The following is a 14,495-nucleotide window of genomic DNA, read 5'->3' as shown; positions in this document are numbered from 1 at the left end:
ATCTATTTGCTCGTCACCGACTCGGAACAGTCACATGTAACGATCAAAATTTGCCACATTGGTCGAAGTCGCTGGTAGTTCTTTTGGGTGCAATTAATCCGTGGAAACGATCGGCTTGCGAGTGTTCTCAAGCACACCGTGGGTTCAAATCGATAGTAAATCGTAGTCCGCACACTGGAAACAGTTTACCCGTCCACAAACTAGCCGCTACTGTGAATTGTTCGTTTCCTGCAACCACCTATTCCGTCGCCGGGTCCAACACTCGCTCGGGTTGGGTTCGCCTCGCAGGGTGGCAGAAGGAAAACCCGGCAGCAGATCCGTCTTTCCCCGGGAAGGGAAGGATGGAGAACCGACACACGAATGCGAACGTTCGTCGCCGGAACACACACACGGCACGGTCTGTCTTCGGGATAGTGAGAGCTTCTCGTTTTGTTTTTGATCCGAAAAGATAAATTCTTCTACATACACACTGGACCGGTGCACGGGTTCAGCATCCCAATGGTTCACTAGCTTTAGCGGACCGTTCGGTTCGGTCTGTCGATGTCTGGACGTCTTCGGAGAATCGATAATCCGTGTCGCTCTCCGAGGTTATGTTTCCGTGCCGTGATCGTTCCGTTGCCCTCCAGTCGCATTGTTTGTTAACAAAATCAGCTCGAAACACTGGCTACTAGCCTTGTCTTACAACCACTACCACTATCGTGCTCGTATGTCAACCGCCAGTGCACTCATACTCCACCGTTGCTATTATTCACTACTACTACCACGCCTACGCCCCGAAGGACATATGCCGTGTTTAATAATTTCACTGTGTTTCGAGGGTCCTTTGGGTGTGCTGTAGTTAGTCCCACATCGTATTTGTACGTCAGCGAAGGGTTCACGCATTTGGTTGGCCTTTCTGGGGAAGCAGCTGCTTGCAAACTATCCAGACCCGACGTGCCCGTCCGTTCAAATAGGATATGATCAACGTAGATGGCGGCGGAAAAACCAGGTTTGCGAGACACTTCTCAGTTCAACGCAGGAGGATCGTCCAAACGAAGGTACTTCGAAGGTATACAACCGGTAAGCCGGATAAAACGAAAAGAGATAACAGCATGGCGAGTATGCACGCCACTTCCAAGCGGTGCAAACGCAGTTTTCCGCATATAAAATCGTAAAAAAGAAACGGCTTTTCTTGCACATTCGGCGCAATGGCGAACATGACAGAAAGGACCTTTCTCGATGCTAGCCACGCCCCCTCCTGGCGATGTTTGTTGGTAGTTGTGTGTAGTTGTGGACAGAAGGAAAAAGGACACCGAAAAAGGACATCGCGCGCCTCCATGCGATGTTTTTGGGAAGGATGCTTTTGGCGGTTTTATGTTTCCATTAAAACGCGAGTTTAATTCAAGTGGTTCCAGCACGAGGATGAAAAGTACGATAGGAGTATCTTAAATGTGAATGTGTCGCCAATCAAGAAGGCACAGGATTATTTGGTCAGCATCGTAAGCGAAACAATAAAGATGACCTCAAGTTGATCTATGTTCTCGTTTGTGATATTTGCAGGGAGCTGTTTGCGAGAAGTGTTACAAAAAATAAATCGAATCACCGTTGGAAATGCGGATGACTAATGGTTTGTTTTTATTATCTTTTCTTTTATTATCATCGTATCGTTCAGTGTTGTTCGAGATGAGCAATATCAAGATGTAGTATACGTAAGCCTAGTGTGGTCACAGATTGGTGATTATGCAGAGCCACAGTGCCGAAACACGTGTAGCGGTCATACTCTTAAGTTGCTAAAAAATTGCTATCTTAGATTCCGATACTAGTATAGCATCACTATTGTACGTAACACATTGGAAGATGTCGATACAGTTCGCGGTTCGGTTGTTCGGTTCTGACTTTCTGTGTTTTTGACTCATTCACGACTGATGTGTTTGTATTTTTTTGATTAAACTGTTTTGAGTTACATTGAGTTAAATCTAATGCACCGGAATGAGCAAAATTTTGACTCTCCGTCCATCTGGTGGTTTTGGGCGATAATGTTTTGCTTGTTTCTTCAAATAATATTTCGAAGTAATTAAATAATTTCGTACATTATAACGTCTACGTTGGTTTTTAATTCGAGTATTTTCGACCTAACTGTAATTTAAGTTTTTCGGTTTCTCGTAAAGTTCATTGCATCAATACGTTACAATGAATGGGATGTGCAGGAATGAAGAAAGGTCGGTAGGAATGCCTCAATCGTCAGTGGGCTTGATATGGAATTAATACAACTGATGGTAACGTTCTGCTCTACCGTGAGCTAACTTACTCGATTCTTTTATGGATGTGGAGGTGCTAAAGATGTTTTAGGCGCAGTTTGCTCTCGAAAAGGATGTGAAAAACCGGCAGAAGGCACAGATGTAAGAAAGTTTATTCAGTTCCACCCCATGAGACCGTAAATTCGAGTTGAGATCGAGGGAATGCCTGTAGACATTTTAATGTCACCATTCGAAAAGGACTAGAGGAAACATGGTGCAGGCGTCCATGCGATCAGGGACGGAGATTGCGATCGTTTTTCATGAGCAGCACCATTAACATTGTATGTTTACAACATTGTTACACGTTGACTATGTTCCTTGGTCTATACCTACTGTTTTTTCCGTTATAAAAGAAGTTAGAGAGGTAGAGCCAGAGTGATGAAAATCCTATTGCTGTACATGTATAGATTACATTCTACATCCAACATCTGCCTACACTTCAATTCATCAGGCAACTACATAAGCAACAAGAAAATTAAAACTAAATCACAAACGTATAATCGAATAAATATAAACTGTCATAACTTATAGTTCTATTCACGTGCCATAAAACCCGTTATTCGAAAAACCCGTCTACTAAAATTTAAACTTTAAAAACACACCATTTGGTTAGTGGACTTTTGCACTCGTTAAGTGCCACACAAATAGTTAAAAGGAAAGGGTTTTGAACAGCACAAACACAAAATAATAATTTATAAAACAAATCCTTTGGTTTGCAATCCTAAGTAATGTATGCAGCCTCTGCTAAAAAACCTAAGCTAACAGTAGACTGAGAATACTTCTCCATCGATCGATCAGCAAGCATTAGGAATAAAATGAGCACTTTGACAGCCTCTAGAGTCATTCGTTAATAGGATATGTACGCTACAGTCTACAGGTTCTGTTATTTCATCGCCTTGCATCGCCTAAATTTACTAGCCATTGAGACTATCCTGCGAAATACCGGTTATGTCTTTGGTTCTCTATCCAAATACCTCAAGTACAAACGTATACACTACATGCTATACATTGATGTTCACGTTGTCCTAATGTATACTACCTACTAAAAGAGAAAGGCTGTTTCTTGTCTTTTAGATTTCCATTAAGCTTCGGTTGAAATGAGCTTCCGTCTTTTCAATGTGACTGCAACACCACAGGTCAGTCTACGAACAATGTGGTCACACGATTTTTACTCTCATGGCCACAATACCTGCTCAAATGCAGTACGCTTAACGTAGCTCAGTATAGATGTTAGTAAGTTTTTGTTAAGGACGATCAGTGTATAATAAATGACTAGTAATTTGACTCGCACGCACGTCAATTGCACGCTGGACTAGATTTGTTGACGATGTTTGTTCACTATATCTCACCAAGGAACATGATAAGGCTTTCATTAGAAACAATAAAGTTCACAGTCATTACTGTTGGGCGGTCGCGTTGTCATCACGCACGCAGACCGAACCCTTCATGAGCATTATAGGGCTAAGAACAAGGTTTTCTATTTCAACTCTAGTTCCTTCAATTAATGTAAGGTTCGATCGTGCTGGACTACCACTGCTTTTATCACAATTACATCTCCAGCACAAAAGTTCGTCAATTAGCTCACCTTACGACGAACGATCAAACAGTCGGCGTCATTGAATGCTGCAAACGGCCGAAGCGCCAGCTCCGGAGTTGTCTAGCCGTCGTTTCATACCCTCCAGATACACCTCGCGATTGAACAGTCCAGCTGCCAGTGGAACACTGAAAAACAAGTTCGATCAGCAACATGACTTCTGGGAATCTGCCAACTCATTCGCTTAAAACTGATCACTTACGTATCGATACCGGGTCGGATTGTGTTGCGGAACAGGGCCCACACAGGTTTGTGATCGGAGGATGTTATGCTCTGTACCGAATCGTACGCCAAGCACTTGACCGGCGATGGAGGATGAGAGATTTTGGTGCCTGGCGGTACATTACTGGCCCGTCGATGTACTGTCGTAACCGGAAGGGGTTTAAACTTGTATAGTATTCGATCGGTGTAGGCTGGAGCCCGCTGTTTGCTGGAGGAATCGAACCGTTGCGTACCGGGATCGTACTGAAGCGATTAGCGGAACGGTGGAAAAGAAATGTTACATTGTTTTCGGGAGGACCCACTGCCTGTACTAACCTTATAGGTCGGTGGAAATGAAATCTTTGCTTCGCGAAATCCTCGAAATGCCGCCCCGTCCGCAAGAACCGTGGTCAGCTGATCGGTGTGCATGAATCCGTGTGGCAGGTGGGCTGGCAACGGAAACTGTGTCGTTTCGATCCACTGCATCAGCTTGTCGCGCGGTTCGCTCAACCGAAAGTTTAAATCGCCACACCAGTAAACGCTGTCGAAGTTTTGCGTCACGTCTCGGTTACGATGTTTCACCGTTAGATTACGGGGCAGATCGAGCGCGTGGATGATCTTCTTGACGTCCGACACCCGTTCTTTCACTTTCTGCTGGTGAGCGGTAAGGTGCGAGGTGACAAACAGGAAGGAAGTACCGAACAGACAGAACGAAATGGCCACCGCTCCCTTGGTTCGAAACGCGGTCCCAGGCCGAACGGAGAGGCAAGCGTCTTCTGGTTCGGAGCAGAACCAGATGAGATCGCGCCGTATGAACACGGCGAGGTGCAGCGTACCGAGGCTAGTCGAGTGAAGAAGGATGTGCGAAGGGCCGAGGGTTTCCTGAAGCGTCACCTCCCACTCAAAGCGCTCGGAGCAGGACTCCTGCGTGCCAAACACGATCACATCCGGAACATGCTCCAGTGCGGTCGGAAGAACGAAGTCGTTCATCTGCCGCGGCGGACTCTGACCGTTCATATTCCACGTGCCGATAAAGATGGTCACCTCCCGGTCCGGGAGCAGTTTGTCCAGTTCGGTTGCTCCGAGCAACGAGGTCGAAGCTAGTCGACCATGCAAAAAATTACGTTGGCGCGCTTTCTCCGCCGGAATCAGGTTTAGCACGTGCGCTGCCATCAGCGCTTGCCGGGCGAGGGAATCGGCAGAGCCGACGTGTCCGCCTCTCGATGCCCCACCAGCATCATCAACCGCTGCAACAGCTCCGTCGAACGACAGGGATTTACGGGATTCGCGCTGCTCGCGGTTACAACTACCGGGAAGTAAGCTGTTCCCATCGGCCTCTCCATCACCATCTTTGTCGGCTATGTTCGGTGAACTGTAGTGCTGTTCCATTTTCTCGTACCCGTCCATGTTGCTGCGATGCAAAGGCGGGAGAAATCGTTCACGGAATCGAGATTTGCTTGACATAATGGCACGCTGCGTGTGGTTTTGATACTCCCGAAACACAATCGGTTTCGTGACGACGCGATTGTGCACCAGCGAAACGTTTGCCTTCGAACGGCAACAATTCTCGTCCATGGCCGTACTCCCTCGCGCGCTGTCAGGCAAGTCTTCGAGGGGCCCTGAACCCGGGAAACCCACTTCAAGCGGTCTCCGGTGCCTCAGAGGGGATGATTTTTCGATCGGGTAGCTGGTGCAGCTTTTCGCCGTTAACTCAAGTTTTTGTTGCTGCCTTCGTTTCTGAACCTGCAGGTCGTATGAATCACTGCCAGCACTGCCGGTCGCCGGATGAGAGTAGCGATTGCGGGCCGGCGACAATTTGACGACAGTCGCATCGTCGACCGAACAGCAGAGATTCAACTGTCCGCCATTTCCGCCGCCGTTGCTGGCGGTGACGCATTCACTCAATCGCTGGCTGAGTTGCGCAGCTCGGGTGGCGGCCGTGTCACGCTTTCGTAGAAGCGTTGTACCACCGGCTGCCAGTGGTATTTTCGATGCCGTTGACGAATCCGGGCCGGTGGAAGACGTAGTGGTCGTGGTTGTGGTAGATGACGTCGATAGCAGCTGATAGGAATTAGTATCGCTCGGGTTGGATGAGTCTTGACGCGTCGTCGTCGTTGTTGTTGTGGTGGCACCATTGCTGCTATTACTGGTGGTGCACTTAACCGTGACGCCTCGTTGATGGTGCAGTGGAGGTTGATTTCCGATCAAGCTGAAGGTGGAGCCACCACCCTCGTTGCTTACCGGTAGCTCGTCCTCACTTTCTGAGCAACGCTGAGGCTCGACACGAGATGAACGCTTCGAAAGCAGCCCAAGAAAGGGTCGTTTGGCCGCTTTCACGGTGCCAGTCTTCGATGGGCCCGTTGTCTCGGACGCCGACTTGTCCATCGAATGACTGTTAATGGTCCCCGTTGCGCAATATTCCAAATTCGTGCCTAAGGTAAGAAGCCTTCTTCCGGTGCGCTGCGTTCACCGTAACCTCGTTGCACTAAAAAATCTGCTTATATAAGCAAGTAAATATCCATTTCCCGCACCTGCTGTTCAGAGGCTGCATCCAAGTTCAATTGCAGCAAGTCGACTGGCCACGAGATTGATTCGAGTGCAACGACGACGACCGACGACAGCACAACAACGACGACGACAACGACGCTCCTCGGTCATTGTTATTTATTTTTAGCCGCCTAACGGGTCCGCATGCTGTGATGGTGTAAACATGCTAATCCCCGAACGCGCAGCCGATTGTAGGCTAGCGGCACCGTCGAAAGCGGAAAGAGCATCACCAAGTCTTCCTCATCGCTCGCAACACGTCATCCCCGTCCTTGCACCGTCAGTAACTAACGTGCTCGTTTCATCCTGAAGGGCAAAAAATAAACCACAGAACGTTACACACTCCAATCACTTTAATGTAAGCGATGCTCTAGCCACTTGGCTGCTTTACATGATTGCCCAACGAGGTGGAAATTGCAGGTGCAAAATCGATGACATGCAACAGCAGATCGAATGTTGCCCCAAACTAGCTCCCCCTTGGGTAGCGGCTACGCACAGGGACTTGCCAATTACACTAAGGCCGGAAAGTTAGCAATATTTTCGGAGAATTTGCAAATGTTACAGCGTCACGATTTATTTGCCTATTAAAACTGGGCCCGGTTTGCTGCCGACCACCACAATGTTCCGCTCCGCGTCATTACTTTTGGCAGGATTATTTATTTACCTTTGCGCACGAAACTGACACTTCCGTGAGTGACCGTACAGTGTATGGGAGAAGTTTAGCACCGACTGATAAGAGTTAGAACAAATGCCGTAATAAACAGCCCAAAGTTACAGTTTGGCAATCTGTAAAAGTAAAATGGTACGATTTATTTTACAGGTTTATAAGAATTTGCATTTGAATAGTTGCAATTTAAAAAAACTGTCTTATAAACATTTCGTACACTTTCGTGAGCGCTCCCTTTCGTTTGACAGCTGCTCACGGATGACGGCTAATCAATATGAATCTGGTCGAAAACAAGGGCCCTGGGGGGAAACAGGGAGAAGGAGAGATTTTTCATAAAGGCTTCTTCAGTACTTAGCTTGTAGGTGAATATTGTTGATGTGATAATTGGTACTTTAGTAAAACAGTTAAATTGTTCTGCAATCCAGCACCAAATAAGTTGGTCTCGTTTGGGCGATTTAAATCACGGTCCAGCGCTTGATCGTCGGGTGTGAAGCGATGGAAATTTACAAAAACAATGCGTTCTTCGACAAGGTAAAATGGGGTCTTTCTTATCAGCAATAGCTGGAAATGTTTGCACCGTGACTGACTTTGTGTTTTATTGTCGATCAGCTGAAGCAAAATGTTACCGACTCTTTCGGGCAACTGCGAAAGGCGGTCGATATGCGCGAGAAACTCCTCTTAAGACAACTAACGGTGGTCGTGCAGCAAGCGCAGCACATTACGTACGAATTTGATAGCATCCGCTTCCTGGGCGATGGGGAGGACGATTTAGTGGGCCGCATACGTGCCTATGGTCGCTACAATATCGACAACTTCAACATCATGCTGCAGAAGGAGCCATACGAGAACGAGGACTACATTCTGCCATCGAACGATCACGACCTAATGCACAAGAGTTGCCGCCAGGGTGCGGACGACGAGCGCGATCCAGAGAGCGAGGAAATTGTGGTGGAGTTTTTCAACAATCGTTCACTCATCAGAGAAGGTGCCGAAATGGTGCGCGAATCGATCATCAACCTAACGCTTAGCGAAAGCCGTGAGCTCATCGACCGCACAATAGGTGCGAAACCCACGACGATGGCCATCGATAGGGAAGGGTCACCGGAACTCTCGGAGGTGGCAGCGATGCGCACGTGTAAAATCGATCCAACAACGTATCGGCTACATCGTGGACACAGAAGCTCTCTCCCAGGGATGGCACTTAGCGAAGCTCCGATGCATTCGCTTTCGTTTCAAGGTGAGCTGCGCGGCATTGGCAAGGCAGCTTTCGACCACGACGACGACCCTGTTGGCGACGGCTGCAACAACAATCACAACCTCAGTTGCGTTGGCAACGCGACCCCGGGGAGTCAGGCGAAACCACGCAATACATCGCGTGATGGTGAGAAAATGATATCGCTTTCCCTACCGACACCGCACCGTATGATACCGAAAGCATCGCAAACGGACGTGCTGGTAATTTCGTCAACGGACGCGGAAGGCAACGTTCGGGAGACACCGTACAAAGCGGCAACGGACAAACGGGTCAAACATGTCGGCCACCTAACAATGAACAGTTGCGGCAGTACGATAAATCTTAAAAATGTAACAAATCTTACGATTAACGCATGTCCAGAACGGTTACCCACACCGACGAAGGTAAAGCAGAGGGAAAGGCAGACCGTGCCGGATGGGGCGGAAAATTCGGTGCCATCCGAAGAGGGCAGTCCGGAGTGTGGCTTTTACAAGCGGCTGATAACGGAGAACAAGATTCTCCGCAATCACATAATGAAAACGAAACTGAGCACCATACGGCCGTACTCTGCGCAGTCGGAGCCGGAGGCGATAAGTTCATCCCCCTCGGAACACGCAACTTTATCAACGAGTTCGGACAATACGGTGACCGACGACCGACCGACCGACCGAGAAGGAACCGAGGGTGCGCACACCAGTGCACCTTCGTCGCTACCAGCGACCAAAGGAGACGCTAACCTTAACATTCCTTTCTCGGAGCAGGAGTTGCGCCAGATGCTGGACATGCCCTCGACACTGTACGATCGACAAAGCCTATCGTTCGTGCTGGGCGAGTTGTACGGGTTGTCTTCGGGTGATGCTGTCGGCAGTGGCCTTCTGAATGTGGTCAGTGATACAAAGGAGCACACGATGCAAATCCAACAGTGGCTGAAACAAATAATCTCTGAAGCGGAAACGGAACCGTTCCAAAACGCTGAAATGCTTGAATTTAGTAAAATTCATAATTAAATTCTCATCCGCTTGCATTTACAGCGATCGTCAGTGGTTCCGCTAGAAGTGATGAACTCACTATTAAGCTTTGCGACAAATCGTTCCTGAACTGTGATTATCTTTAGTTTGGTTTATGTTTCCATGTGTTCGTTGTTTCGGACCATAAATTGGGGTACGATTACCACAAACTACTTTTCACAAAGCATCACAAATGGCAGTGATATGGTGTAAGCAATCTGATAGGTCGACAACACTGTGATGGAGGAACACTCGCCATGGCACAATCAGGTTGCACTTTTATCTGTAGATTTCTGAAACCTAATATTGGATTCTTATTTTCATCTTCAACTTTTAGTTTTCTGCAAACTCGGCGCCAAACTGGCACGTTCACAAATTGAACATTCAGTTTAAAGATTCAAATATCGATACATAAATATAGAACATTCCGCCAGCAATGCACCAGAACTACTCTTCCACTTGCAAGAAAACTAGAATCCTTTCGATTCTGTGCCATTTCGGTCACTTAAATGATAATCGTAATATACTAAGAAGCGTGTTTTCGGCGCAACTGTGAACCGTTTTTTGAACATGCATAAAAATAGTTAAATTTTAAACGGTAAAAATAGAATGCTAAGAACAAAATCTTCATCGTCAACAGGCAACATCAATACTGTGTAATATTCAGATATAATGGCGGTTTCTTATCATCCCACGCGGGACTAGTAAAACTAAGCAAGAGGCAGGAATATGGTGTTAACTAAAAGGTATCACAACACGTTTAAAAAAATTCTATCTCGCTTGTGGCGGCGGTGATGAAGCGCAAAGCTGAGTAATGATCTTTTTATGTGTACTTATGATAAATAAATAAGTTATTATTAATTATTATTAGTCTAATTAATTTAAAAAAGAATATCCACCGCAAGAATTTGAGCTGTTGTTCTAAACAGGATCGGTCACGGCGAAGGAAATGTCAAAATATCAGTCATCACGAGATACACACACACACATTGTTGGTTGCATCTTTGCCAAATTTGCCGGGATTTTTTGGCTAATACTAATATCTAGTCCTGGGCTCGAGTTGTGTTGGGTAGTAGACGAGTTTCCGCTGGCGCGATAGAGCAACCAACGCTGTGCGTAACACCAAAAAAGGAATCTGAGATTCGGTCGGGTGCGGTGCGTTCTTCGATAAAACGTGTTTATTGAAAGTTTTCTCAGACGAAAGTCTTCGTCACCCAATAAATTAGTATTATAAACGAGTGTTTCGCACGAAGTGATTCTTTGACGAGTGATAATGTCGGCCAACACAATATTACTGGACTTCTCGCTCGATCCCGCACGAATCAACGATGAAGAGTCACGCAAGGACATCGTGAAGCTGTGCAAGGAAAACCTGGAGAAGTATTTGGTCGGATTGAAAATGACGTACGACATGCTGACCGCCGACGGATACTTATGCATGCTGAACGAAACCGGAACCGGCACCATCGTGACCATCCGGTTCTTCCAGCAGGGCCTGCTAACAATTAACATCGAATATTATCGAATCGACGGCGACCAACCGATAATATCATTCGAAGTATGCAATCGTCCTTTCCTTGATCTGCACTACATAGCCCTTTGCAAGGCTGCTAAAGGGATGGCCAGTCGGTGATAGGTTACCTTATACTTTGTCTGTCTCGCAATAGGACGTATTGGACGTATAATACGAAAATCCTAGTCCAATCTTTTTCCTCACATAACGGAAGGACTATCATTAAAACGCTCATTCTCAAATGCTCTATTTCGGCGCTCTATTGCTTTCGAGTTTGGTTAGGCCGCTTTGAGGCAGTAAAAATCGATAGTGTCAAAGGATCATGGAATTGGTAGCTAACAAAAGCATTGAGTTGTTTGTGCAATTCATTACTTCGTATATTTGTTTTAATTTATGTCTCTTTTTCCTTCCTTTCTTTCCATCATTTTCGCTAAATTCCATGCTCTCACACGGCCGCATACCACCATCTTCTCCCATTACTGCCACCTGCATTTTCATTACTTGTCTTATCGCACCAACCAAAAAATACATTGGACATTGAAGCAAATACGTGAGCTCGAGAACCATTTGGTGCAAAAACTCAAATTCAACCATGGCCAATCGCTACCACCGCTCCAACGGGGTCCCTTAACCCGTTTTTTCCCGACCGCAGGTAAGACATGCGATCATGCAAACCGTACTTCCAACTTAACATTCCCTCTGGTCTTATTTGCCAGCAAACCTTGCCCTGCCTTGTGCTGTAATGTGCACAGAATGTAAAAAAGTTAAAAATTGCTTTCGCTTTTTTAGATAACTGATAGAGAGAGAAAGACAGATAGAGACAGTTTACAATGCAATTTGTCACAGTGTGCGAAGTCCACTGAACATCAGCTCATTTTTTAACTATTTTTGAACCTCTACTCGAATTGTTTTCTTAACGCATGCGTTCCCGGCTTGTATTTTATTAGATTAAATAATATGGCTTGTATTTTTTGCTTAGTAATTTTTGCTTTGCTAAAACTGCTCAAATACTCTAGTAGTGCCTTACTTTCTATTCATGGTTTATGAATAAGCATTTACTTTACATTGCATGGTTATGTGAAACTTAATAAAGCGATGTAATTACTTCAACTAAATTCAATAAAATAAAGTACAACTCGGCCACATGTAATCAATCAATTGACCAGATAAAAACGAAAACGGTAAAAATCTTACATGTCGACAGCAAAAAGTGATAAATGTTGACGTAGATTTTAGTTGAATAAGAAATTGATGGACTGGACTGGACATTCGATTGAAAAGATGTGGCTGATGTGTTCCCCTCTACACCACTCAGGCTCTGCTAAACTGTCCGTTAATCACTGTTGTGTTTTCCACCTTCCCACTGTAGACGAGCGTGTGATTGAGTACGACATCGATCGTGTGTTGTACGATCAGCGTTCGGATTTTCAGAAAATACAAATCGTACACTCCAAAAGCCTTGGCAACATGCTAGTGCTGGATGAACTGCAGAGTATGTATGAAACGTGGAGCGGGGTTTCTCCTTAAAACAGCTGTACGACAGCAAATAATGCATGCTTCCATTATACACTTTACAGACATTTCGGAAGCGGATCTCATCTACACCGAAACGTTGATGTGCCGTGGCGTGGAGGATTACGCTGGGAAGGAGATTTGCATTCTGGGCGGTGGCGATGGTGCCCTGCTTTACGAGCTGCTGAAAGAAAAGCCGAAGCACGTCGTGATGCTGGAGATCGACGAGATGGTAATGCAGGCGTGCAACAAATATATGAACTCCATTTGTGGCGATGTGCTGGAAAGGCTGAACGATGATCGCTACGAAATCATTCTCGGTGATTGTATGGTGTACTTGAACAAGTTCATCAGAGATGGCCGCAAGTTTGACTACGTGTTCGGCGATCTAACCGACATTCCCATCTCAGATACACCGACCGGCGAAATTTGGGACTTCATTCGGGTGATTCTAGAATCATCTTTCAAGGTGCTGAAGCCCAATGGAAAATTTATGACACATGTAAGTATCCGGAAGTAACCGGAGTCCGGTGTGACTTCTTAGTGTACATCGAGCATAATGTATGTTTTGTTTCGTTCCCATAGGGAAACGGTGTTAGCTGCCCTGATTCGTTGGAAATGTATGAGAAGCAACTGGCTAAATTGACACCGAAGGTAACCTTCACCAAGAGTACCGCATTCGTTCCTTCGTTCATGGAAGAATGGGTATTCTACCAGGTGCAACGTGAGGACGTTAACGCTGCGGGTAGCGTTTGACTTTGATCGTCGTACAACCGACGCTTGGAATGCCGAATAGCAACGTTCTCACTGCACATTTTTCTGCCTCTAACAATGTTTTTGCATTTCGCATTGTTCAGACTATCACCAGCATTAGCCAACCTTCTTAGCACAACTGCGAATAGCGCTGTCAGTAGTAGCACTAGTATGGCTGCCACTTTACATCATCTACTAGAAAGACCGTTTTTAAGCGTAAATGTTATATGCGGTAGTTAGCTAGAACAGAAACTCGCATCTTCCAGAGTCAGGATACAATAGAAGGTAGAAAAATGGAAAACAATTCAATTAGACATTAGAAAGTGGTGATACTTAATCTCATCCTGCTTAGCTTCGTATCAGAGCGAGAGAGAGAGGGGTTGTTCCATGCCAAATGAATGGTGTCCTTAATTTATCCATATCACTTTTGTTACACGCATTCATTCTCTGTTCACTAAGCGATGTACTCTCGATGCACAATGTTCAGGGAATTGTTGGCAGGGGCATGGTCCGGTTTGCTAACTTTGACCCAGAATTACCAGTCAGGCACGAACGTTACCACGGTAGGATTGGGTTGGGCGTGCTAGTTTGTATTTAGTTTAGACCATTGTTTTTCGTTGTTTTTAATGTTGACCTTGGAGTTTAATGTACTTACTATGGCGAAGGATACGGCCAACGTACTCCATCACCGCTTACCGCCAAACATCGGTAATGGAATAAATGTGCGCAGCAGAAACGTGTACGGCCCGGAGAGTGGAATGATTGTGACCCATAGAGACAGAATAAAAGTAGCAAATTTCCATTGCTTCGGAGAGTTTGCTTAGTTTGGAAATTAAAAACGTGATTTCAAAATTTTCAAGCGAAAGAAATTTAAAAATGAAATCTCATAATACTGCGTAAACCTCGGGATTTTCTCCATCGCCGCTTGTAAACATCTTGTTCAAGGAAATGACAGCTAGTTAATGTTTTGTTTATATTTTGATTTCTTCAAGTGTTTGTTTGGCCGAAAGTGGCCTATGACTCAGAAATGTGATGTCGCAATGTTACAGGTTGATCAGCTTGCTTTCGTCTTTTTGTGTAATCTCCTACTACAAATACTGATAGTAGGACGGGCACAGTCACTAGTTCCAATTGATTCTTGGGTGAACGAATGTCTAATCGGAAAAGTTCAACAATGCATCGGCCACCCTTTCG

At 45.7% G+C, this 14,495-nt stretch overlaps 3 protein-coding genes across 3 annotated transcripts; 2 read left to right on the top strand and 1 right to left on the bottom strand.

Annotated features, from left to right (window-relative positions):
• Positions 1-2,836: 2,836 nt before the first annotated feature.
• LOC128277767 (inositol polyphosphate 5-phosphatase E) lies at positions 2,837-6,470 on the bottom strand. The gene is made up of 3 exons (XM_053016289.1): positions 4,408-6,470; positions 4,073-4,335; positions 2,837-3,998 (listed from the first exon to the last, which is right to left on the bottom strand). The coding sequence occupies exons 1-3, from the start codon at positions 6,454-6,456 to the stop codon at positions 3,890-3,892; spliced, it is 2,421 nt and encodes an 806-aa protein (XP_052872249.1). The 5' UTR covers positions 6,457-6,470; the 3' UTR covers positions 2,837-3,889.
• Positions 6,471-7,710: 1,240 nt separating this feature from the next.
• Positions 7,711-10,156, top strand: LOC128267379 (uncharacterized). Its single transcript, XM_053004202.1, has 2 exons — positions 7,711-7,813; positions 7,892-10,156. Exons 1-2 carry the CDS (start codon positions 7,778-7,780, stop codon positions 9,521-9,523), a joined length of 1,668 nt encoding a protein of 555 aa, XP_052860162.1. The 5' UTR covers positions 7,711-7,777; the 3' UTR covers positions 9,524-10,156.
• A 593-nt stretch (positions 10,157-10,749) lies between these two features.
• LOC128278258 (spermine synthase) lies at positions 10,750-14,076 on the top strand. Its single transcript, XM_053016941.1, has 5 exons — positions 10,750-11,081; positions 11,580-11,688; positions 12,406-12,528; positions 12,614-13,050; positions 13,134-14,076. The coding sequence occupies exons 1-5, from the start codon at positions 10,797-10,799 to the stop codon at positions 13,302-13,304; spliced, it is 1,125 nt and encodes a 374-aa protein (XP_052872901.1). The 5' UTR covers positions 10,750-10,796; the 3' UTR covers positions 13,305-14,076.
• The last annotated feature ends 419 nt before the right edge of the window (positions 14,077-14,495 follow it).

This window comes from Anopheles cruzii, chromosome 2, assembly GCF_943734635.1.
Source record: "Anopheles cruzii chromosome 2, idAnoCruzAS_RS32_06, whole genome shotgun sequence".
In the NCBI taxonomy this organism is placed as follows: Eukaryota; Metazoa; Arthropoda; class Insecta; order Diptera; family Culicidae; genus Anopheles; species Anopheles cruzii.
The sequence above is the reverse complement of the archived record's forward strand: the minus strand, read 5'-3'. Positions and strand labels throughout refer to the sequence as shown.

What these genes read in the sequence shown, in the direction of transcription:
- LOC128277767 (XM_053016289.1), bottom strand. Translation starts at nt 6,456, where the DNA reads ATGGACAAGTCGGCGTCCGAGACAACGGGCCCATCGAAGACTGGCACC. An exon ending in CATTTCCACCGACCTATAAG is followed by an intron (nt 4,336 to 4,407) that starts GTTAGTACAGGC and finishes TAATCGCTTCAG; the next exon opens with TACGATCCCGGTACGCAACG. An exon ending in ATCCGACCCGGTATCGATAC is followed by an intron (nt 3,999 to 4,072) that starts GTAAGTGATCAG and finishes CTTGTTTTTCAG; the next exon opens with TGTTCCACTGGCAGCTGGAC.
- LOC128267379 (XM_053004202.1), top strand. Translation starts at nt 7,778, where the DNA reads ATGGAAATTTACAAAAACAATGCGTTCTTCGACAAG. An exon ending in ACAATGCGTTCTTCGACAAG is followed by an intron (nt 7,814 to 7,891) that starts GTAAAATGGGGT and finishes ATTGTCGATCAG; the next exon opens with CTGAAGCAAAATGTTACCGA.
- LOC128278258 (XM_053016941.1), top strand. Translation starts at nt 10,797, where the DNA reads ATGTCGGCCAACACAATATTACTGGACTTCTCGCTCGATCCCGCACGA. An exon ending in CCGTTTTTTCCCGACCGCAG is followed by an intron (nt 11,689 to 12,405) that starts GTAAGACATGCG and finishes TTCCCACTGTAG; the next exon opens with ACGAGCGTGTGATTGAGTAC. An exon ending in AGTGCTGGATGAACTGCAGA is followed by an intron (nt 12,529 to 12,613) that starts GTATGTATGAAA and finishes TACACTTTACAG; the next exon opens with ACATTTCGGAAGCGGATCTC.